The sequence below is a fragment of the Fringilla coelebs genome, assembly GCF_963513975.1.
Source record: "Fringilla coelebs genome assembly, chromosome: 1".
Lineage (NCBI taxonomy): Eukaryota > Metazoa > Chordata > Aves > Passeriformes > Fringillidae > Fringilla > Fringilla coelebs.
In genome coordinates, this window is record NC_140028.1 from 53538120 (window position 1) to 53564143 (window position 26024).

At 40.4% G+C, this 26024-nt stretch overlaps 1 protein-coding gene across 1 annotated transcript in view; it reads left to right on the forward strand.

The window, feature by feature from the left end:
- Positions 1-15235: 15235 nt before the first annotated feature.
- GNAL (G protein subunit alpha L) overlaps positions 15236-26024 on the forward strand; it is a 175445-nt gene continuing 164656 nt past the window's right edge. Inside the window, exon 1 of the mRNA XM_084210649.1 lies at positions 15236-15823. Within this exon, the coding sequence (XP_084066775.1) occupies positions 15358-15823 (466 nt within the window). The 5' untranslated portion in view covers positions 15236-15357. The remainder of the gene's footprint in view (positions 15824-26024) is intronic.

Here is a 26024-nt window from a genome sequence, read left to right on the forward strand (position 1 = left end):
ATTAAGAAATTGGACTGGGCTCAAGTTCTCCAATATCAAGTATCAGTCCACTGGAAAAAGTCTATAAATATTTTAAAATAATTTTTTTAAATGTAGCTGGAGCTACTCTTAAAAATAATAGCTATTAAGTGTCAACTTTCCTGACCACTTTCTTCACTTTTTTCCTACAGATGTCCCAAAATCTGTCCACAAATTTCCTAAGAAAGGGACTCTTTCTCCTTTAACACTAGAAATAAAAGACAAAAAGTCCAAGATTCCTCTAGATTAACTAGACTTTAAAGACAAATTAAAAGAGTGAAAATTCAATGAACCAAAGAAAGCCATTTGCTTTCTTCTAAGAAGTTGATGGAGTCATCAACCCAATGTTGTTGACTTATTTTTAATAAAACTCGATCATCCTGCTTGTGTGGGTTTAATTTAGCTAGCAACAGTAGGCTTCTCCAGGTCTGATCATAATTGTTTTAAACCTTCTCCACCTCAGATATTTTCAGTTGGTGTAATTACTGGTGTATTTTCATCTGCGTAATAGGAAAACTAGGATCAAAATGTTTTGCACAGCCCAAACACAGATGGAGAATTTTATATTATAATACCTGGGAGAAATCTGAATCTTTATAACACATTTAAAAACTGGGGCATTCTCCTAGGCATACAAAGATAAAGTTGACTTGCAGTCACTTTTGTAAATAAAAAAATCTAGCAACTCACCTAGAGCTCAATAGCAAATATTTTTCCTAAATCCACAAAGGGAAAGGAAGCATTGAATTTGCTTCCACTGCAAATGTACTGATATTTTCTTTTCCTTGTCTATATTTGGTCATCCTCAAAGACATGTAACATTCACAGCATTTTAATAATGACAGATTGGATGGATAAAGTTGATCCAGTGAATAAGTACACAATAACTTTTGGGAGTATGGTTTAATCCTGTTGCCTGAGCCATATGACCAGACAAGTACATCTAAATAATTACTTCTCCCCACTTGTTCTTTAATAATAACAGCTGCCAGCCCATTCTGCCAATATTGTTCCTGTTTAGTTTCTCCTCTTTTGCTGTTTAGTCCCCTATAACATTATTGAAGCCTCTAAAAGCAGATGTTGGATCTCAAAGGCAATTTTTAAATCACTTGGACATCACCAAGAAACTCCAAAAACCTTACAATTAGTTCATACAGAAGACTGCCATCATGAACCTGACATTTACGTGAGCATGAAATTCAAGCTAAACTGGGTAGTCCATAACTGAAGCAAATTAGCTACTCATTAGCTACTAATTTTAAATGTGGGTTCCAAATTTTGCACAAGTATTTAGTAGGCTCTGTTGGTTCTCACTCACATAGCTTGCTCCATCATGATTGCTATTTTTTAGCACACCTTATCAGAGAGCAAGAGAACACCAATATATGGAGATGAATGTTTCCTACCTGAGTGCAGCTTAGAGCACTAAGTTAACAAAGCCCAGTGTTTTGTAAATTTGCACATTCTATTCTTAGACCTGGGGTTAGGTCAGAGTATCAGCTACGTTCCTTGTAAATAACCATATCACTGAAGCTACAAAGCACCAAGTAAAAGACATCATTTTAAAACAGAAGCAGATCAAAATGCTGAGCGTGATGTAATCAATGAGTTGTAAAAAATAAACGCATGTGAAAAATGGAAATTGATTCTTTCAGTCAATTAAGAAGCAACAGGGGTAATGACGTACACACTTAACCCTGTTCTTTCACTGCAGTAACAGAGTGATTAGTAAGATAAGATGCTGTGATATGGCATATTATGTTACAATACAATCCCTTCGTTTTGCCCTGTGACAACACCAAGTAGAGCACCTCAATAGCTGAGGTGGAAAGACCTGCACCAGTAAGTTGACAATATCATCAACAAAGATGACATAATCCAAGCTGGAAGAAAGCTGGGATAGAGAAATGTCCTGAACAGTACTCACAGCCAGCCATGGGGGGTGTGAGTACATCCCTAAACAGATTTTTTGGCCTCTCTGACTCAAACCTCCCATTCTGGGTGGAACAGAGAGGCAAGAGAGCAAGACTAAAACAATCCCCAGCAGAATTCCAGCAGGTTTTTTTCATGTAGGATCATATACCCCCAACTTTGGAACCCTGCTGCTGCTCCAGGAAGACTGCAGGGTGCTTGCCACTCCATCAAAGCTGAGACAGGCAAAGTGCCAAAGCACAACAGGGAGCCTTTTTAAATTTTTTTTTAATTTCCTCTCTGAAATAAAAATAAACACATTTTCTGACACCAGCTTTCAGCATGTGTGAGGTTTGAAAACTTGTAGCTATCCAAATCTGGTTCCTTTTGCAGTATATGTTGGTGTGTCTTGTCCTTGCACATCTGTTTGAATTTGAAGAAATTAAATCCCAGGTTAATGGTTGTTTCTTGCGCACCATAACAAAAACAGCGTTATGGTACTGTGTCCTGACAGTGTCTAAATAGCTGAGCTAAGTTGCTGCAACCAAGAAAAAAGGATGAAAAAGAGCACTACCCCTATTTTCATTTTGTGGTACACCAAACAGGATGAATTGAAACTGGGCCCAAATTCCTCATAGCGTCCCCAGGTGCCATATGCATATTTTTATCACAAATATGCTGTATGCAAGATGACATTTGTTCTTAGCAGGTTTTCTAATCTTCATTGAAATTTTCTCTAGAAGCTTTGCATAAATTACAAGCTATAATAATTTTCTCTGAAGCTGATCAAAGACAGCCCAGAAAATAGAGCATGAGTACAGGAACAGCCAAAAGCAATCCCATCGCTGTTGTAACACCACTCCAGAGCAGAGGTTTGTAATCTCACACTGCTGCAAAGCAGAGGTTTCTAATCATTGCAGCAGAATTTGGCATATCAGAGGCTCTGGTCACTCACACCCATGGCACAGCTGCACAATGAATATCCAGAGAAAAGATTTGTTCTTGGGCAGTGATCAGAGGCCAAGTAGCCACCTTGCTGGCATGGGAACACAGACAGATATTCTATGGCAGCCTTGTGCCCCACACAACTTAATCTACAAGAACAGAAGAAAAAACTGTCTTGTGTACTCTGCCTCGGTAGAGGTGGATGGTAGAGTTTTATTTATCAGAGGATGCATCCAAAAAATAACATATGTCTTATGAGATGTGGGTGATGGCTTTTGTCTTCTCTAGCAAGGTTCTCTCACAAGCTTTCTCTGTACTTGGAATGTTTAGCTGTACTCCTCATTCTGCTGCCCACATGAGGTGCCTCCAGAGGTTCATTTATGTCACCAATACAGTGTTTTTACAGTGTCCTTTTATATCAACAATACAAATGACTCCCAGAGCTTTGCAGAGACCTCCCTTTCCCTGAGGAGGCTTTTCAATACAAAGTAAAAGGTGTGGTTCAGAAGGTTTACAATGAGAGAGTTTGACAGAAAAGACCAGCAACCCTTGCACCTCCACCTGTTGTCAGCCTTCTCTTGTCCTTCAAATTCAGCTGCCACTGGCTGGTTCTGCCTGGCTATTGCACCTGCTTCCCATGTCCCTTCTACACCATTAGCTAGCTGTCATAAAAGGAAAGCCAGCACCAAATGTGCCCTCTTGATTTTGTGGTCTAGATCAATCCTTCATCAGTCATTCAGGTTCAGCTCCCTCCTTATTACATTTAACCTAACCCATTGGTTCAGCTCCTGCTCTGGAGATGGTAAAATTCACTTGGCCTTGCTCAAGATTGACATTTAGCAAACAGGAACTTAATTTTTTGTACTGGATTTAACCAGTATGAAATAATATTAAGTCCTCAAGTGCCATAGTCTTGAACTTGAAAAATATTCACACTTTGTTGTGGACTTCCTGCATTTCATACAAACGTGGCTGAAAGGACACAGTACAACAATGCTACTTTACACAGACATATGAATAGGATTAACACATATCAGATTTCTGACAACAAGCAGTCATTTCAGAGCAACAGTAGACTCTGGATAAACTGACCTCTTCCCCCTTATTTTAGAGATATTGTGATAGATTCAAAGAAACTGTTTCTCTTTACTTATATCTCAATAATGATTCAGAAAAAAACATCCTATGCAGAATCTCCTGTTATCCCAAGACTTACCTTGTAAATGCACTTGTCAAGAAGAGATACTTGCTGAGAAATTAAGCAGCCCATTAATCCATCTGAACAGACTAAATTCTACCTAGCACAACTGAAAAGTGCAATATGACATTACATTTACATAGTGTGCATGGGCATATTTCTGGAAAAGGCTGTGTATTTCTGTTGTGCAACATGCTGCATAAGATATGTGATCAAAATGAGAGAAAAGTGTGAACATGAAGGGCCATTCTGTACATGTTTTTGAAAATTATCTCACAGATGGTACTTTCACTCCATAATGTAATTTTTTTATGCATCAAAAGAAACGAGAGGTAAGGACAGCTTGGTAGTTTAGAAGTAAAGGGACTCATTGCCTCTGACAAAGGATAATCTCCAGTTAAGAGTACAGTCTATCTAGGCATTTCAAGTAGAAACATACCACCCTTCCAAAGAAATTACTTTCCTTGCCATTCACAGGTTGCACTGACTGGCACTGGGCTAGCTTTAGTCACCACCCCACTGCAGAAAAATGCACATGTATAATCCTACATCTTTCATTCTACACAGGCCTCTCTCAAAACTGGCATTATTTAGAAGAATACACCACTAACAGTATAGAAAGTTGCCACAGTCAGTTAGGAAGATGCAGTTTTAGAGAGCTTGTTTCCTTGTTGGTTTGTTTGGGGCTTTTTCCCAACAAAAAATCTTACATTATATGGTGTAATGGAAGATTCTGGCTTCGACAATCAAGATTCAAATGATATCCAACAACCTTTATAATAGCCAAGTACAAAGGAAAAAAAAAACAGGATTTTTTTTAAGTCCTGATTTTGAGCTCTCTCCTAATTCTCACTATAGAAACAATCCATAGGTATGAAAGCACTGCAAGTAAGGAATGTAACTTTAGTCTTGAGACTTACACTAATTTTATGGCTTTCAAAGCCTTCACATCTATTCCAGCCTCCCAAATCACTGGGAGGCTTCCAGATGTGGAAGTGACACAAACTTCCAGAACACTTTTGCTTTCCATGTAATATTTTCCTTTCTTTTCCTTTGGCCCTGTGTTTGGAGACAAGGACTCTGATAGTACCCTCCTTCATTCAGTATCCAAAATCCAAACAAGCAGTAGTTGGTTCCCCATACTGAGAACTTGCATATATCTCTGTTTCATCAAAGGCCCAACTCTTTGCAAGATCAAGAAAATGGATAATTAAATTAAGCCCAGAGAAACTATATTATATAACAACTGGAAAAATAATAACTCTGTCTTTCATAAAAGAGAAGGAAAAATCAGAGTTTTCCAACACTATCGAGTTTTCCTTACAGATCTGGAACCTCACAGAAACAGTATCAGCTGCTCTCTTCCTACAAGCAACACCAGGCTCCCGAAATGATGCAGAAAGAAAGCAAAAAACATCTAACTACCCCCTTTGGAGTCTATGACCATCTGTTTTTCCCAGAAGCAGGAGAGATAATGAATTAGAGTGCTTTTCCAACATCAACACTTCTGAAACTCTTGATGCCTGTAGTTTCAAGTTCCAAAGAGACCGACATAATTCTAATCAAAGTTGCTGACTACAGTGATTGGCAAGTGCACCGAGTCTTCAGCTGCAAAAAGAAGTCTATCACTGCCACAGAGGCACAGAAAAACAACTTCCCTCAGACAACTCAGACAAACTTTAATTTGCAACCAAAACCAATGCCAAAACAGAGGGATACCAATGATACATAACAAGTTAGCAGTTTGGTATGCCAGTTGGAATATTGCCATTACATGGACACAAAACAGATGATCCAAAGCACAGGCACAGTCACAAGGGGGGGTCGCTCACTTGGGGTACCCAGAAGCTCAGTTTGCCTCTCCCAGAGGGTGTAAGAATTGCTCAGGGGTATTCAGCAGTAAAACAGACACTCAGGAAGGAGAGGCACATATGGGTGGGGACACTCAATCCCGAGAAGTTTCCTTGGGCGGCATCCCATCCCAAAGGGAGAGCTTCTCCTCACAGACCCACTGCTCCAATGAAAACCACACCCAGTGCTTTCTGGCAGGGCCCTGTTTGCATGCAGGGACGGGCTGTGAAGCTGGTGAAGGGTCTGGAGCACAAGTCTTATGAGGAGCAGCTGAAGGAGCTGGGGTTGTTTAACCTGGAGAAAAGCAGCCTCAGGGAAGACCTTACTGCTCTCCACAGCTACCCAAAAGGTTGTAGCAAGCTGGGGGCTGGCTTCCTTGTCCCACGTAACAAGGGTATGGACAAGCTGCGCCAGGAGAGGGTTAAACCCTTTGCTGAAAGGATGGTCAGGCTTTGAAATAGGCTGCCCAAGGAAGTAGTTGAGTCACCAATCTTGAAAACGTTAAAAAAACGTGTAGATGTGGCACTTGAGGACAAGGCTTAGTGGTGAACATGACAGTGTTGGGTTAATGGTTGGATTTGATGACCTTAGAAGTCTCTTCCAACCTTAATGATCCTGTAGTTCCATAACCTGGTTCTGTCAAGGCTCATGGTCATACCTGGTAATGGTCCAGAAATTTCTCTGAACCAAAGCTTCTCATGGGGACCCTGTCTGTTCACCAAGAGGTCCTGCCTTCTCCATTCCTGCTGCTGGGTGGTGATAGGGCAAGGAAGTGGAGGTTCTGGTGTGTGTGCCACAGCCATGGAGTGGTGCTGTAAGGGCAGAAATACTGGCACCAAAGGCTGGCAGCCACCACATATTGGCTGGGGGCAAATTTGAGGGGGTGGGGGGGTGCACCTGCCACAATCACTGGTATGAGACCCTGTCCCAAGGTTGCCTCTGACCACTGAGGGCTCTGTGAAGAGTTACAAACTTGTTTGAATTTCAGATCTTGCCATCATGCCCAAGCACAGCCAGGAAGAGACATCAAACAAGCCTGGCCAATCCATGCTGTCCATTCAAGCAGCTGGACAGCCTCAGAAATGTATCCTAGAGGCAGGAGCAGCAGAAAAGCACTAGGACCCATTTCTGCCTACATAATCCAGGCAGCAGATCAGCAGATGGTGGAACCTTTGCTCCCTAATTGTGTTCTTAACAGCCAGATTTTACCTTGCTACCAGGAAAAATAAGGTAATAATCACAACCTATTTTTTCAACCCGTATTAATAATTAATAAAAAAAATGTGTTTGACAAGTAGAATACTTTCTACCTGAAACTGATACCTGCAATACCTCCACTAACATCTCAGGAAACTCTCTTGGGTTTTTTTGTAGTGTTCACAGTTGAATGCTGGCTCAGCCACTTGTAACAATTATAGAAAAGATAATTCTTGAGATAGCACACTATGGCTGTGAGAGCCACAATGCAAGAAATAAAATGGTGAGTCCTGCCCATGCAAGTGCCCCACTTTTCACCCACCTTTTCCTCCCGCACACCCTGGTTACAGGGTGTTGACAGCCTCATGACCTGCATGATCCTGGAGAACAGTGCTGAAAGCTGCACACTCTGCACAAGGAACAAAACCAGATCCCTTTTAGAGAAGAACAGCTGAATTCTACATTTGCATTTAAATAACATTAAGGCAGTCACTAAGGCCATTTAAGTGTGAATAATGGAATAACTTTCTGCAGGTTGCTACTGCAAGACCCAACCTAAATAATAGTTAATTAAATCTATCTCAAGCTGGACCTGAAGTTTCTCATAACAGCCACTAGATGAAAACTAATGTACAGAAAGCAGAAGTCCATTGCTATACAATTGAGAGGCTCTGTCACTGCACTGTGTTTTAACATACCTTAAATGAAATCAGATGGCAGTTACCTGACACTGCCAGGTAAAGCAGAGTGAAATTCAGGTAAAACTTTTGTGTTCTTGAAATCTGCCTGGTATTTCTACTCAAAGAAGAGAATGAAGGCTAAAAAGAGAGAAAAGCAGAAAATGAAGAAAGCAGATGATTCTCTCTGTTTACATTTTGTGAGGAGAAATCACTGTAGATTTTGGGATTGGCATAAAGCTGCTTGAAAGGGACAGTCCCTCCCTAGCAAAGAGAAATCTCGAGGTATTCAAACTTCTCTGCTGTGCCAGTCCTGAGAACTGTGGAAAGGCTGCTGAGAATTCAGTTTCCAAATTTATTTTCTTGATAATGAATCAAAAAATGAATAAGAGTAAGACAAGGGAAGAATGGAATGGGAAAGTTTCTTCCATGTTAATTAAATTAAATTAGTCCTGGGGATCTAGAAAACACAGGACTAAGAAATTACTGTTATAATTATAAAAACTGCTCTGGGGTTTCCACTATTGAATGGATTTCTCAGTAAAAATAAATAATAATTAATTTCACTAGTCATAAAAATACCAGAAGATTTTTCTCATCTTCTGTTAAAACTATTTCAATATTTTTAACCTAAGACAAACATCATGTCAACATATTTTTATAAAGTCTGCTCTTAATTTAATATTCTTTCCTGCTTTTCCTCTTTGATTTCTACAATAAGCACTGATTAATTTTTTTCCTATTTTCATTGCTTTCCCGAGTGTAAGCTATTTCAGTCCTGTTAAGTGGCTAGTCTTGGAAGGAACTGTCAATCCTGATGTAGCCTAATTTAATTTTTTGATTGAGTATTCTCATTTTAACAATTCTGTCAATTTTCACCAAAAAACCCACTGCAGAAAATAATTATTTTATGAGCCAAATTTTGTCATCGATTCCTGCTTATATTGCTGTTCTCTCTTTGTATTAGCTTCCAAAATTCACATTTGAACTACGATACCCAGAATTACCTTCCAAACAGCACTTTGCCATTATTTTATTATTCAATATATTTTTACATGGATTCTCAGCTGATAGAATAATTTGCTAACTATTAAAGAATAGTTTTTGCTATAATTTGCTAACTATTAAAATGAAAGTTAAAGTTTGTATGATGACCTACATGTGGGCCTCAGCTCATCTGTTTTCTGTTCTCTAGCCTTAATTTAGTTTTTGCATTTAAGCAATAATCTAAAAAGATCTTCTTAAATAAAACAAATTTTCCAGTTATTCAGAAGGTTCTAGAAGTCCCTTTTGCTTGCTAAGACTTTTTTACAGATCTGCTGGCTGTTCACATCAAGAGCAGAGAGTCCCCAAAACAAACAGCTTAGTCTGGAGAAGTTGTTTGTGTGAAGTTGAAGACTGCATCATGATGAATATTTATATGGAAATGAATTGAGGTTGCACAGATAAAGCATGCTTCCCTGACTTAAAAGAAATTCGGTATGCGATTGATACATACATTATTCACACGCAAAATAGGAACAGAATCTTTTAATAGAAATGTTCCCGAAGCCATGTCCTTTCCCTCTGCCTAGATCAGGTCTGTAGCAAGTAGGACTGTGCCTCACTGTAAAAGCAAGCTGTGATGGCTTTTTGCTCTCTATTTCAAATTGTGCAACTCGCATTTTAAGAGTGCCACAATTTAGTCAAATTCGATCAGATTTTCTGAAAGCAAAAACCCCTTTTCAGAGTGCAAAAAATATTACAAATACCTGATTCAATACCAAGTTTCAAAAGAAATCTTTACAAAGATATTTTAAAGGGATCATTAGGAGCCCTGTAAGTTTATTTAGAAGTAGCAACAAACTAAATGCTGCAGAGACAGCAGTAGTTATGCCTCCACAGCAGTGCATTGTGTTATCTGGTAACACTGCTAGGTATACATAGACATCAATTTTATTTGTTTTCAATTTTTTCAAATTTTTTTTTCACTCTTTCCTTCCCTGCTTTATGCACTACCACATAAAATTACCTTATCCCACAATTTGCATTATAAATCTCTTTCTAACTGTTTTCTTACTTCATTTGCTCAGAACCTAGTTTTCCAGCAAGCTGACCTACTTTATCTTATTTTTGGTACTTGCAGTAAATTCCCTTAAGCTTGTCTACTCTGACATTGCTTAAAATGTCTTCTATATCCTGGTAATCACTTGTCTTAAAGCAAAAAGATCTACCATGACTGATACAGAATGATAATCTGTTGGTCCTTCTGAAATCCAGTAAGATGCTTTTACATTGCAACAGTATTTTTCTCATTAAACTCTTTGTGAAAATGGCTGAGGTATTTTGGAAGGTAAACCAAACAAACATATTCATCCTGAGACAGATTTCAGCAGGTGCTGCAATTTAGCTGAAATCCCATTTTTGTAGAGTTTTAAGCAAGGAAAAAATAATGTCTAATAATGGGAGATACAAGGCAACTTTACTACTGGTGTCACTAATGGCCTGACTTTTAATAAACTTTTATCAGTTTTTTCAGCAGGATATTTTATGGAGGATGCTTTAAGAGCTGCTAAATTGTTTACAGTATTTACATGGAAGGAGCTTTCCAAAAAGAAGTGGTAGATGGTTTTACTGCTATCATGCTCAGATACGACAAGGTGCAAAAAATACCATGGTGATGAGTGAGAGATGATTTGATAAAATTAGGTTTGAATCACTGTTGCTCTACAACTATTACAGTTGTAGCTGAATTCCCACTATAAGGCTTGTTTTTTCCCCCTTTAAAAATCTTCAAGCAACCAGTAAAAGTGGCATGTAACATTTGTTGTGAAGGTTGAAGTTCTGTGAAAACGGGGGGGGGGGGGGGGGGGGGGGGGGGGCAGAGAGAGAGTTTGTATCTGTGTCTCTGTGTGTCTCTGTCTGCAGGATGGATGAGTTATAAATCCTGCAATGTCCTGTAAAGAAGACCAAGGGAAAATACACCGTTTTCTGTCTTTTCAGTGGTCTTCTGTCTTTGGACAAATTGAGGCTGGGAGGAGATCAGGACACTCATCTAATCTCTGGGCATTTCACGTAGAGATTTGTTATTGTAGCTGTGCTTACTAGCAAGTTTTCTATCAGCAGCAAAGGTTTCAGCTTTTAGAGAGAAAAGCATATATCAAGGAGGAGTATTTTCCTCCTCCTGTATACCTGCAATGATACAGTAGGGCAGCACAGGCACACTAGTGTTTATTGTAAACTGTAAGGATAATAGTACTTATCCCACAAGAAGCAAGTAGATTTTTGACAAGTGTCTATCAAAGAAGATAAGAGATGTTCATTATCTGATGGCATCTGGGTAAATCCTAGACCCTTTATCCATGAGGAAAATTAATCTCAACGGGATTTTTGCAAATATCTAGTGGTTGTCATGGCACATGACTTTCTACTTTTTTTTTCTTTCTAGCATATTGCTTTCCTCTTTAATAAACCCAAAAATCTTGCAGCATTTTTCACTAATTGTCACTGAGGCTCTGAAAAATCTCAAGGAAAATATGTCAAAACCATTTAGCAATAATATCTCTACAGGTTCTGAATTTATAGTTTCTGGATTCATAGCAATATTCTAAGATACAGAAAAACAATATGGCAAAGCTGTAGTCAGAATATGGACAAACTCATTCACCGCTACAGTGATTTATCAGAGGAAAAAGAACGTAAACAAATGCCCAGCCCCAGAACAGCTTTTCCTTGCCTTTAAGACCCTTGCCTTATCAAAATTCTTACAGATTCGTTTAGCTGGAGTCCCTTCAATTACCACACAGTGATATTTTCAAGGCAACTGCATTTACTATATTTGTTTTGGTTTGATGACAAACACTCATTTCTTGGTTAAAACTTGGAACATTGTATAAATCCCAAAAAGTTATATTGTGTCGATAAATATTGTTAAATCAAAATGATTATAAAACTTGGAAAAGAACACAAATTATTTTCATGAGTGTTCAAGAAATGCATAACTTGCACTTCTTTTTAAGAAACCATGAAGACACATCTTCCTAGGAATAATATTTATAGATTTTCTTACTAGACTTGTATTACTCCTTGGAGTAAATAAAGCCATCTCATGGACATACCCAGCTCCTGCATATGACTGAGTACCATCTCCAATTAGTTATTTCTTCGGTAGAACTATACATTGAAAACAAAAAAAGAAGAAACGGTTTAAAGTGGTTTACTAGAAGTTCATATCCAAAGGTATTTATTTATTAACCATCCCCACATTTAAAAAAAAATATGGATGGACTGGAGAAGGTCCCAAGAAAGGCCAAAAAGATAACCCAGAGACTGCAGAACATACCCTGTGAGCAGATTGAGAGTTAGATCTTTTCTCTGTGGAGAAGGCTCAGGAGTGACCTTCTTTTCTCCAGGGAAAAGAGAATGCTCAAGAGAAACCTCATTACAGTATCCCTGTGTTTAAAGGGTGGTCACAAAGGCAAAAGAGAAATTTGTAGCCACAAGAAGCTATGGGGAGAAGACAAGAGGTCATGAGTGCAAGTTGCACCAGAAAATGTTTTAATTCAATGCAAGAAATTAATTTTTTACAGTAGGAGCAACCATCCACTAGAACAGCCTTGCCAGGGGCATGGTAGAGTCTCCATTGCTTGAGGTTTTTCAAGATGCAGCTAGACAAGGTACTAGGTGATCTCATCTAGGCTGCCTTGAAAAGTGAAATTCTGAGGATCCCCTCCCCAGAGAACAGTCCTGGGCTGTTCTATGATCCTATGATTCTAATTTCAGTTAACACAATGAGACTTGTGGCTAATTAGTGCTACTGAAAAACTGAGCCAGTCATTAAGTCCTGGTTTGGATGACTAACCTTTGAAAATTCTGTGAAAGATTCTTCAAAGAGTATTCAGATCAGAAAACTGCAACACACTGACTTTTTCACTTTAAATTCTTGAAAATCTCAGTCCATGGTAATCCGGAAGTAGTGATGATCACTATTCCTCTGGGGAAGAGAGAAGACAGGCTGCTTATTGTTCTTTATTAGAAATTATAAGAAAAGAATTATGGAAGTCTCTCAAGACACAGTTTGGTCTTGCAGGTCACTGAAGGATCTTTCAGTGAACATACTTTATGTGCCACTTCATAAGGTAGAACATTTATTTCAGTGTTTGGCAGAGCAGTCAGTTCATTTAAGGATCCTAAATTTACATAGTTGTTAATACATGGGCTGCTATTTCAAAATTACTTACAAAGCATGGGATTTTACAGTACCAATTTTTTCTCTTCTCTAATTGTGAATATATCATTCACCTTCCCTGTTACTGACTAAGCACACACTGTACATGCCCAGAAGCACTTCAGCAAGAGAAATTTTACCTGATCTGAACTCATTTGGCCAGGTTATGGCATTTCTTCTACTATTTGGAAAGCAGTTCATGGTTCTGCAAATGCTATTGTATGCATTGAGCTCTAAGGATCACTAAGGATCACCTTCACAAAACTAAGTATATCCATCAACATTTGGACCCCAAATATTAAATCCCTAACTTTCACCATTACTTTGGCTTTTGCTTGTTGTCGGGGTTTTCTCATGGTTTATCATTGGATGAGTAGCAAATTCTCCAATACACCAGAAAGTATACAGCTACTAATCCCAGGATCCCAGCTACCCAGTCCATTTAGATTCCTCTTATCCAAATTTCTGTTTGGTTTCAGCCAAAAGCTGAAATCTTCCACTCCCAACCTAAGAAATATTGTATCCTTATGGTCCATAAAGATCTTGAGCTGAGGCAGAGAAGCTCTGCAAAAGTGGTAAAACATCCTCTGCTGTGATGTAACTGCTTGCACGTTTTGCAAGAGGATTGCAACTCAGACACAGTAGGGTCAGGTATTAAAACATACAATAGAAGTAAAAGCTATGGGGTGGTTTCTCGCAGCCAAAGCATCAGCCAAAACTCAGCTGGTGAGCATTTTGAAGGGTATAAGAGAACAACATCTAGAACGTGCTGGATCCTCCTAATATTTTCAGAGGCAAAATTTCCTTTGTGTGGTGAAATTACAGACAGTTGATACTTTCAGTTAAAAGGAATCTATTTCTTTTATGTCTGTGTAGGGTGTTGGGAATTTTTTTCCAGTGAATGTTAAGACACAATTCACTGCTTTGTAAATACATATCTTATAGAATGTTTGTTAAACCATTTGACACAAACAGATCTGTCACAAAACCAATTCTGTTTCCTATACCCAGTAACTAAAAACTGTGTCAAATTTGCTCTAATTCATTAATTGTAAAGAAGTCTGGGAATTTTATCTCCCTCCATTTCTTCATACCACATTATATAAACAGTGGCATCTATTAAGAGAGTATTGCTCACTGCAAAAAAATAGGAGACAAAATCAATGACCTAATACAACAGGTCATTGCAGAATCCAAAGAGATGCAGCATGAATAAAGATGTTCATGAACACAGTCAAGGTTACTGAAGTTAGAGTCTCTAAATTATGCTAAGGTACATGTCAGTCATAATAGTGAACACATGACATGACCTTTGCTTTAAGATTCAGAGACCACTTTCATCCACTAGCCACGTGCTCCTGAAAAAGGACTGCTAAGGTTATGAAGAACGCGAAGATGCATGAGGCAGAAGAGCCTATCTGAGACACATTTCAAGTAACTTGAATTTTTCCAGGTCTTCTCTTGAGAAGGGCCGCCACCGCCTTGCAACTGGCTTTCTAGCACCAGCCTTTCCTCCACAGCCCACAGCAGCACGCTGCTGGAGTACTACTGCTGCCAACACTGATTGAGACAGCGAGCAAACCCCAACATTGCCTATTATTTTCTCCTACCGTCGCACCCAAAGCCTTCCTCCCACGGCATCCTTAGTCAGCGCGTGGGCGCGGAGCCGCATGTGTGTGCACAGGGCTCAGAACGGTGTTGTAGCTGTGAGGATGTCAGGCTGGCGGGGGCTGCCTCGGCCTCTCCGGGGCCGCTGTCGCCGTGCGGGATCCCTCTCAGTGAGAGGCCTCCGCCTCGTCTTCTCCCACTGGGATGCCGGGGGAGACGTTGTCTGTCGGGGGCATAGCCCTGGAGGGGTAGGGCTGTGTGCAGCTCTCGGGGCTCGCACACGCGGCACGGGGGCCCTTCCAGGCAGGGAGGAAACAAGGAGTGCGGGAGGAAGCAAGGAGGGCGGTGGCGTGAGGGGCGAGGGTCTCCGGCCAGGGCGCGGAGCGGGAGTTCCGGGAGACCCCGGCCCCCTCGGGCGGGCCGGGCGGGGGGCGGGGGGCTGCGCTCCGTGTGCGCCTGTGTGCCGGCGCGGCGCCCCCGCCCTTCCCCCGGCGGCGCTGCGCGGTGGGCTGGCGCTGGGGTATTTACGGTAACGTGGACCCGGCGGTGGCAGCTCGGTCGGTGTCAGGTGATCGGCGCCGAGGAGCCGCCGCCACAGCCCGGGAGGAAGATGCAAGATGGCCCAGCGGGGCCGTGAGGGGCTCCGCGGCGCCCCTTCCCCGCCCGCCGCCGCCTGCCTGGCCGGCGGGAAGCGCTGAGGCCAGCGCCGCCACGCCACAGCCCGTCCCCGGCGGGGGCACCGAGCCATGGGGCTCTGCTACAGCCTGCGCCCGCGGCTCTTCGGCGACGCCGGCGGCGGCGGCTCCATCTCCAGCGCCGGCGCCGCCTCGGAGCCCGAAGGGCCGGCGGAGCCTCACGCCGCCCCGCAGCCGCAGCCTCTTGGCGTCCCGCTCCGGCCCGGCGGTAAGCCCGGCGGGGAGGCGGACGGGCCGCCGCTGCTGCTGCTGCAGAACGGCGGCGGCGGCAATGGGGCGGCCCCCGAGCGGCAGCCGGCGCTGCCCAAGGCCGGCGGCCCCGGCCTTGGCGGCGGGGGGAAGGCGGCGCGGCAGCAGGCGCTGCACCAGCCGCCGGCGCTCCAGAGGACCTGGGAGAAGCTGCGCCTGGAGGAGCGGGAGGCGGAGAAGGAGGCGAGGAAAGTCAGTAAAAGCATCGACCGGGCGCTCAAGGAGCAGAAGCGGGAGTACAAGCAGACGCACCGCCTGCTGCTGCTCGGTACGTGTGTGTCTGTCTGTCTGTGCGGGGGTGTGCCGGGGCGGGCAGGTGCCCCGCGGGACTCCCCGGCAGCGCCCCCTCCCCGGCTTCCCCTGTTTTCCTTGGGCACCCTCCATCCCTCCTTTGTCTCCCCGCTGCCCCCCCCCCCCCCCGGCCCTGCCCTGCCCTCCCGCCCCCCGGCCGTGTCCGTGCCCGGGCTCTCCCCCAGACAGGTTTACACCTTCTTTTCCCTTCCTCCTCCCCCCGGTCTCTCCTCCCCGCTTCTGGCCCTGGCAGTGGTTTTGCAATGGAGAACACGATCGGCGCTTGTCGGGCGAGGGCGAGCGGCTCCACCCAGGCGGGCGGGCGGGAGCGATGCGGATGGAGGGGCAGCAGGGTCTTCCCGGGCGGAGGAGCCCTGCCCGGGCCGGGGCTGCCCCATCGCCCGCGGCGGGAACTTCGCTCGGCGCCCTCGCAACTCGGAAAAATTAAGGGAAAAACATAAAAATAATAATTTTTTTTTAAGCACGGTAGAAAGGAGGAAAAATGGCCATGCGTGCATGAGATGTGTGTAGCCTGTGGATGGTCCTCCTGTGCCGCGTGTAAGCAGGGATGGTTTAATGAGGAGCGGCTTGGGGCTCCTAAATGAGAGGAGTGGTGATGAGCAATACGCTCCTTATTTAAAGAAGCAGTGAGCGGAGTAAGGGGACATAAGAGGGTGTAGATATGTACATTCCTCTGACATCGTCTCTACTACAAGATGTGTTTTTCAGCTGCAGGCTCTCTGATTTTTTAGGGACGACTTGCCAGCTTTTGTCCCCTCTTCTCTGAGGTGCTACGTGCGGTCTGCTGTTGCCACTGCTCTTTCTAAGCATTAGTTAATAGTCCTCTCCGGAGGATTTGTACCAGCTGATACATTTACAGTATGAAAACCACAGGGGTATCTAATACAAGCATCTCATTTCCTGCAGGAAACAGAACAGTCATACTGCAGGGCTTTTTTTTATGGTCTGAGCAGAGGGCTTATTTGGCCTCTTAGCTGTGGTCATAAATATCTGTTTTCTGTTAGCTTGAAAATACCGATTTGCTTTTGCATTAGCTTCTTTGCCTGTTCTCATAAAGTTGTGTGGCACGGAGTTTTGGTGCTTATCTAAGTGCATTCCAGATTTGGGGTAGTCTTTACATCCTTCTTTATAAAACTCTGTTTCTGTTTTACTGGATTCCTTCATTCCTTTTGGTGTAAGGGGAGGAGAAAATATGAAATACAGCAGTGGACAAAAGGTCTGCCAGGACTGTAGTACTCGGTTTTCAAAAAACAAATGGTGGGCTTTATTATTACCAATTAAATACCAGCTTGTAGGAGGATACTAGTGTAGCTGGTAGAAAGGAAGGAGGGAGAAGACGTAATTTCTGCTGTATGGAATTATTATTATTAGTAGTAGTGGTAAAGTAGTGGTAAAATGTTCCTTCTGATTCTTGAACTGTTGCAGTAATTAACTCTTCAGTACATCTTTTTAAATAAAATATTAAAAATTTTCATTTTTTTCTTCCTGAAGCATCTGAACATGTGTTTTGGCTAGTATGGCTGCAAGAAGGCAGAGATCCCATTTGGTGGCCTTCCTCTGGAGAGCATTTTCATTGAACAAAAGAATTCTAACAAATAGATACTGTGTGTAGTCTGTATCATGGGTGGTTGTCATAGTAAACCAGAGCAGTAAACACCTGTTCAGAAACAGTGACATTTGAAAAATAAATCATCTCTGACCTTTGGTTCCCTAAAAGAAATTCAACACTCCTAAGACTCCCTGTGTTGATTTTTTTTTAAAAACCCTTGTCAAAATCAAAAAAGATTCTCTTGATCTCTGTATTGCTGGGAGGAAATGTTGGATTATTGTTTCAGGTCTTGCAGACCAGGGCCTGACTTAAATGTTTCATTTGGATGTAGGGAGAGCTGCAGGTGCTTTATATTGTTTTTGAAAGTAGTGGAAATGCTGCTGTAGATAAGAGGAAGTTATTTAGAATGGGGAAGCGTTTATTTGTCAGAGAAGAGTAAACCAAAATTGCATTGCACAAGGTAATAGGTTTCAGTCTTGCACAGAGGAAAAGACTTAAAATGTACACAAAGGTCTTTTAGAATAAAGAATATTACCATGCCGATATTTTATATCATTTCAAGCTATAAATAACTGGATCCCTGCCCCTAAGGTCTTCCTGGCAGAGTGAACCTGAAAAGCGTACCTTTGCTAGAGAGAGGAGGAATATTTTTGTACATCAACATGGAGGAAATGCACAGCAGAGGCGAAATGGTGAATGCAGTGACAGCAGAGCACCATCACAGAACAAACAAAGTTGAGCAACAGCGTTGGCGTGGGCTTTGTGTTTCTTTTTTTAAACACAAGTTTGTAAATAATAGCCTCATTTTGGCTTGTCCTTGTGTATGTCATACATTTACTGGGGCAAGTTTAGAGAATATTACTGAAATTTTAGACAAAAATTCAGTGTATATTTTAAGGAGCTACTATTAGATATCAAAAGGGTATGCAAATAAATGCACTAATGTAAGAATACTAAGAATCCTTAGAATCTAAGTAAGTAGTATATTAGAAGAGAAGCTTATAAATGTTTGAAAATGACCTTTCCTTAAAAGCACACTTAATCTTTTATTATGTCAAATGAAAACAATCAGCTTTGTGATGAGCTGTGCATATCAGTTACCAAGATATTATGAAGTCTCAAAGGCTTTTCATAGTGTATGTTGGTAAATACCTCTCAAAGAGCCTGTTCTTTCCTGCTACAGCTTACCCCAACTAATGTCTTGTGGTGCACGTGATGTTTTGACACTCTCCCCTAACCTACATTCGGAAGCACTTAATGTGTTTTGTCATAACCAGTGATTGTGAAAGGGAGGGTGTGCAGTAAGTGCTCAAGATCAGCTCTCAGTCTCTGCCTCCCCCATAAATAGGTGTTTAAGTATCAGGTGGCTGTATCTGTAATACTGAGGCTTTACTGGTGCGCTGGAGTAACAGCAGACATGGTTTGTGTCCATTTGTTTTTCTTCTTCTGAAAGAAGAACTGGCATAAAATGGAAACTGGCTTTCCACCTCAGTTGGCTGTTTCTTGTTTAGCATCCACTTTAAAAATACAATAAATTTATTGATTATTGAATTGATTATTGGGTGCTGTATTATTTGTAGAGGGGTTTACTTCCTTTTCTTTTTAGAAGTGAAGTGTTCATCTGTGCAGAATTCTTAGGATGCTTTTACTAACCCTGAGATGAGGTGGTATTTTTTTAAGCATATGTATTAATTGAACATATTTGCAGGGCTTCATCAGAGTTTTGTAGCTTTGATTTCTGTCTTGTTTTATGTTTGGTCTTTTTTTCCGCAGAGTTGCAGTCACCCTCTTCTGCAAGACTGTTTTAGCTGCTGATTTCCTAGAAACTGTAGAAACATTACAAATCTCTTTATAGAAGCAATTTACGTTCTCATTTGCAGTCTCATATTTTAAACTATTTAGTGAGTAAGTGGGGTGAAGGGGAATTGGCCCTAAACAGAATGTTAGCCATTGTAGTATAATTAAGGCTCATGTAATGTTGAAATAAGCTATAAATTGAATTTTTTTTCCTAGATAGCTGTTGTCTTCTAACCTCTGACTCCTATTTTTCCCATATACCCTCACTCCTGGTTGCTATCCTAACTTTGGATGACTTTCTCAAGCAGAACACATTCTTTTACACTTCCCTGCTAAATTGAAACTGAAAGTGTTCTGAGTAAAAACTTTTCTGTTCAACAGAAACTGGAAGTAATGATATAGGAATGAAGGAAGGGGAAACAGAAACAGCAATTTTCTTCACTTAAAAGGTCCTGGAACTACTTATGTGGTATTTAAATACTGACTTGATAGTGAAATTTAGATTTGTTTGGTGATGTTCATGTACAAAAGTATAGAAAACATACCAAAAAACGTAGTTCCTCTGAATTGATGGAAATCAAAAACAAAGATGCCTTGTCAAGCTTGGGAAACCCCTTTGCAGGAGATCCCAGAAAGCTCAGAGGTGTGTAACAAGAGTAATGGGTTTTTTTCTTTTCCTAACTCTGCACCAAATGACTATTGTCAGAAATGAACTATTTGTACTAAGAGTTTCTTGTCTGACAGTGGCTTTTAGACTGAAATTTCAGTCTCATATATGTTCTGCATCAGAAATCCTGAAGTTCATCATACATCCTCAAGACAATTTTAAACCTAATGAAAAATCTTTAAAAATGTTAAACCTAATGAATTTTATATTTTGAAAATAATTTTAACTCATGCTTTTTGATAAATACCTGAATATAGTTCAGCTTGATGTGGTTGATACTTTCCATGTGTCTGCATGAGGTTGAATGCTTGAGGTGTTTTTCTGTTACCACCAGAGAGGACTCCTTCCCTGGTTTGTAAGGGAGCTTGGCATATTTAGGATCCTTATAGCCAGCTATTTCTAATATGGAGATAGTGCACAGATAATTGGTAGGAACGGACATCTTCAGGACTTTGAAATCCTGGGCTGCAAATACTGATCAATGTAATAAGGCAAACGCATTTTATAATCCCCAATACTTTGCGTAATTTCCAATGTCTTTTCAAAAGCTCTTCTGCTTTTGTTGTGACTTCACAGGAAGTGGGACAGGAGGAAACCAGTAGGCAGAAGTCATCAGGACATTTGGGATCAGTGCTTAACTTTGGGGGAGTTTTAAGTGTACTGAAAACAATCCTTTACTTACAATCCTTAGCTTTTCTTTCTCTGTAAAATAAAAGCTAATTTGATTTAGCCCATATTTAGGTGTTTTAACTTCTTTCCATTCTTTGATTGATTTTGCTTATCTTGAATCACTTGATATTTAAGAAAAAATAACTAAATCATTTTTCCCTATGTTAAGTGTAGTAATACTGGGAGGTTTTAAGTCTTGTGGAAGGGTGGGTTCTGCAGCTGTTAACCAGAAATTTTGGTTATTGGGCAAGTTTTGTGTATCAGTGTGTATTCCATGAATCTTCCTGGAATGCAGTGTCTTAGCTAAGCAAACTTTGCAAGTGTGTTATGTCATGTTAGGCTCCCATTACCACTGCAACTTTTGACTGCTGAAATTTCCAGGAGTAGGTAAAACTCCTAGATTTTAATCTTTGTTTTCCCTTCTCCCCCCAAACAGTTTAGAAGTATATGGTTACTGTGTTCATCCCTTTCCGCTGCCAACCCACACACCCAATTTCTTTTTGTTTCATTTTTGACACAGTGCAGCTACAAATTTGGGGAAATACTTAATGATGGGGGTTTTTCATACAGTCATGGCTTCCCTCAACTTACTTTTCCAAGTCAGGCACCATTTGAGTTTGTAAAGTTAAATTAAATTTTTTTTTTAAGTTTTTTTCATTCGTTTGTTCTTTGCTTTTTGCTTTTTATAAACAGCAGTCTGTCCAAGCTGTGGCAGAAACCTGGCCTGCCTTCTGCTTACCAAGTTTAACTTTTTTGATAGTTGTGTTCCAGAAATGTTCTAGAAACATTTTGCCTTTGCTGAATGGTGTGGAAAGGATTCTTCTCTGTAGGTTCTTGAATAGCAGTAGAGAAACAAAATGGTGTAAATGAGATAACAGAGGTATTGCTTATTCTCACGTAAAAGGGATAGAATCTTATGAATCTTCTGCAGGATCTGGAGGAAATGCAGCCTTGTATCTGGCCTGTGCACATCGTATTTATGCTTTTTCCAAGAGTGGATAAGCATGTTAAGTACACTGACTAGTATATTTCATATTATCCCTGCAGCACTGTATGAATTTATATTTGAAACTCCTGTGTCTTGTGATTTCTCTGCACATGAATACTAAATAAAAGTTTAATAACTTAAAGCCTTGTGGAATAAGCTCTACGAAGAAAGAAATATGTGCTGTTTTGCTGACCAGAATAGGTAAAAACTCCTTAAGAAAGGATTTATTATTTTCTTTTTCTGTGTTCTTGTGTAGAAGATGAAAAAATCTGAGAAAAAAGCTGCCAATTAATGTCTGTAACATAAGATGTAGCATCAATCACCTGTAGTGGAACATCTTAGCTGATAAGATCTCTTTGAAGTAAAACCTGAATTGCATCCTCAGAATCTGGTATTCATGTTTCTTTGGTTTTAAATTAAGTTTGAAGAATTATAAATTCCACTTATGTTTAAGGAGCTGTTAGTTTCAAGAATAATAAATTTGTCCTTTTGAAAATACCGTTGCTGTAATAAAAAATCCAGGTAGAATTATGAATTCTATGCTGTTATCTTTATTTTAAAGAATGTAAATCCTGTGGGAACAATATTCATTTTGCAGCTTAAAGCTGTTTAAAAGTAAAAGGGTTTTTTTCCCTCAAGTGTTTAAAATAAAAAGAAAAAAAAATAGAAAAGTTTTGCACTTTCTATGATACACAATACACTTTTAACATTTTCTTTTAAGAGGACTTAATTCCTTTAAAGGGCAAAAAGCAAGTTCTTCTCAGCAATCAATTCAAGCAAATTATCTAGTTGGTCTTCAGAAAATGAGACCATTCCTTCTGTGATTTGGGTTAGTGCATGCAATGAAGATAAGTAGCAGGCTGAAAAACATCTGTAATAAAAACACAACAATAAATTGAGTCCTTATCTCTGGGGGTATTGTTTCCTCACCCCCAGCCTCTTTTTCTTAATTTGAAAGTCTGTACTTTTTGATACATGTGAAATACTGTGTGTTTAATTTGCCATCTGTAGATTAAAATGGGTAAGGAAGAGTTGAATTTTTCCATCATGAAGAATGAAGGCTATGTTAACCTGCCAAAAGTGTGAATACAGATCCTTAGTGTTGTGTGCAAGTGTAATTTATATTAAGCAACTTAATCTTTTATTGAAAACTTTTATGAATGTTGTTGAGACATTGCCAATTCTGCCATGCTGTAACTCTGTGAACTACAGTGAATTTATCATTCTGTATCTTGGAAAAAATGTGGAATGCACTTCATGGTGTTAGGCAGTGCCTTCTTCGGAATCATCTTTATTTTCCTGAATGCCACACATGGGGAGGATGAAACTACAGCAAAAGAAAGTTGGGTTTTTTTCCTTAATTGAAAGCACTCTTTCCAGGTTCAAGTTTGAATTGATTTTTTTGTATTGGTTGTAGAATCATTGTCTATTCCAAATGATATTTTTTCAGATAGAGGCACACACGTTTGTCTGTGTGTGTGCACGTGGCCACTCAAATTCTCGTAAAACTGAGGTGATTGCTCTGAAGTCCAGGTGAGATTAGCCAACCAACAAGAATATGTGGTTGGATTATGTCCTGGCAGATCTCATAGCCTTCAGTGTTCATAAGCATAGGGCAAGTGTAATGGATTCTGTAACAAGATTGCTTTTTTTCATCCTTTGATTCACTGGCCGTGTGAATTACAGAACAGACTCTTATGGTGTTATCTTCTGCCTGTTCTGAGCTTCCTGTGCTTGTCTAATTCACTGTCTAGCAGAGATAGGAACATGATATCAAGCACTTCTAACATGTCAGCCATTGCAAAGATGTATATAATTTTTTATGTTCTTTTATAAACTATAAACCTAAAATGCAGAAGAATATAATAGTTTGTATAAAGGACATACACAGAATTAAGCACTTCATGATCTGAAAAGATATGATTAAAGAGTTTGGGTGAGGTTTTGGGTTTTTTTTATTTTTTCTAAGGTTTTGGTAGGGTTTGGTTTGTGTGCCTTATTTTTTTTAATCTAATTTTTAGATAGGCAAAAGGGCTGTCTAAGTGGCAAGATGCTGTGGAAGGTATTTACCTCTCATAATGTGTCTGCTTTAATTTATTTTAGTAATTTCATCACCTAATACTAAAAACTGAATAAATTTAAAAATTCCTTGATATGTAGGAGACATTCTTCTGCTTCAGCTGTGCTTAAGAACCTCATAGTACATTGTCAGTCTGGTACTGTTACATGTGGTGCTGTGCAACCTGGTCATATCTAAACAACCAGGAAAATGGCATGAAGGACAGGCTGTAACTTAAGAGGACTTCCAGATCCTTTTATTCATTTGGTCTACTAACTTGTGAGCATGGCTGAAGACGGAAGAGTAGCTGTTCAACTGTTTTGCTTTTATCCCTTGAAAGTATTTCCATGAATGAAAACAGATGGGAACTACAGGACAATAATTCTGGTTTAGATTGAGTAGTTGATCGTCCTTTGATTTAACGTTTTGAAAGAAGTACAGAAATCTCAGATTCTTTAGAGTATTTTCTCACGCTCAGGATGGGGTGAGTGGAACAAAAATACCCAACCAACCAAGAAACCCCCCATCTGTCATGTAAATTCTGATAGCTTTGTTTTGTTTAGCAGAGCTGTACTTCAAATTCATATTAATCTGGAGGGTGCCTGCAGATGAAATAGCACTGAGAGGGGAACACAAGCTTTTGACACTTACAGAAAGACTGGATAACAAGCTGTATTGAAGTAACTGCCATGCATCGTTCCTTTTGGAAATACATTTTTCTTCTTAATTTTGGAAATATTTTTACTCTTTCTGTGATTCTTCAGTGCTGTAAATTATTTCTTTTGCCTTAATGGAAGACTAATAGAGAAACACTAGAGTTGGGCTTGATGTTGTGCTTCCTGACACCTTCTTCCAGATCAGGAGCAATATCAGAGCCTCTTCCTTGAAGTTCTTCATGCGCTCCAAGTGCATAAATCTTAATCCAAATTCTATTGCTGTTCTCTCAGGTTTTCTTACTCTGTTCAGTAACATCTGAGTTAATGAGCTTGTTTGTTCAGTAGTGTCTTTCCAACTTGGTTACTATTGAAACAGTACAGTTGGTGTCTTGTTCATTTTAGATTTTGGGTTTTTTTTAAATGGGGAAACTACAATAATATTTTAGAGGGCTACATATTCACTCTGAGGACTTTCTACTTCTTAACTCCATGTATAGAGGTGAAAATGTTCGCTCAGGAGAGGTGGGGGGGAAAAGAACAAAAAACTGCCGGCAGTGGTGTTTGGCTTGTGATGCACAGAACTCTCCTCTGTCAGGCAATCCTGGCTCCAGGTGTATGTCACCTATGTCTTTGAACTACCAGAGGTGGAACAAAAGCTGTTTCACAGAAAAGCTGAAATGGAGAGAGTAGTTTTTTGATACTTGAAGTTGCTCATAATTTAATGCAGAAGGGATCACCTGAAGAGCACTCGACTCCCTATCAACTGCCATTTGGCAGTAGTCCTTGTCTAATTAAAGCAGATTCACAGATATGAGATCTATCTGCCAGAGACTGAATTAATGCTTTCTAATATGTCAGGAAAAGTTAAAGCAGTGCAGTAAAAGGTCAAACCGCCTTTCAGATATGCTGGAGAGGTATTTGGAGGGTGGGCAGGAAAGATGGGACTATTTTTTCATGCTGCTTCATGCTAAGTACCACTGCTTGTGCTCCTGGTCCAGCTGTTTCAGGAAAAGCAGATAGGAGCGCTGATGCTCTGAAATAGAATGAGCAGTTGTTCCACACTTGGTCTGATTCCCTATACAGTGCTGAAGAGCAGGTACATGTTAATACCTTGCTCTGCTCTAGGGAGAGGCCATTCATCTTAATACCATAGTTTCTCTGGATTTCTGTGCATTGGTTGTGTGAGCAGTCACAGTCTGCCAGGGTTCTGCAGCACCTCCTGTTCTAGTACATGTAGATTGTGTGCAGGACAAAACAAATACATAACCTTCTCAAGCTGTAACGGCATAAGATCAGTACATCCTACTGTGCTGACTGCCACTGAAATGTAACCTTTTCTTGGTGACAGTATTTCCCTTAAGATGGCTGGGCAAGTATGAGAGGAAAAGTTTTCTCTTTGTTTTTCTGTTCCTACCCTTAATCTTAAAAGTAAGAACTTCTGCTGTTTTGGGATTGTTGGTGTTTTTTTGGTTTTTTTTAATATGTGTTTTTCTGTTGTTTTTTTTTTAATATGTGTTTGAAGATATTACTGATTCCCACATAAATGAATAGTATGTTTTGAGTTCAGTCCTTTATTCCCTAACACAGTTCTCTCTCTGAATTTAGACTGATAAAGACTTTGGTATTGGTAGCTGCTTAATCAGCTTGAGGTAAGCAATCAGACAATGGATCAGACTTTAAAGGTTATGAATGATTAGACTAAAGTCCAGAAGTGACTAGTCAAATTTTTGCATTTTACTATATATGTAACCAAGACATCATTTCATTTCCTC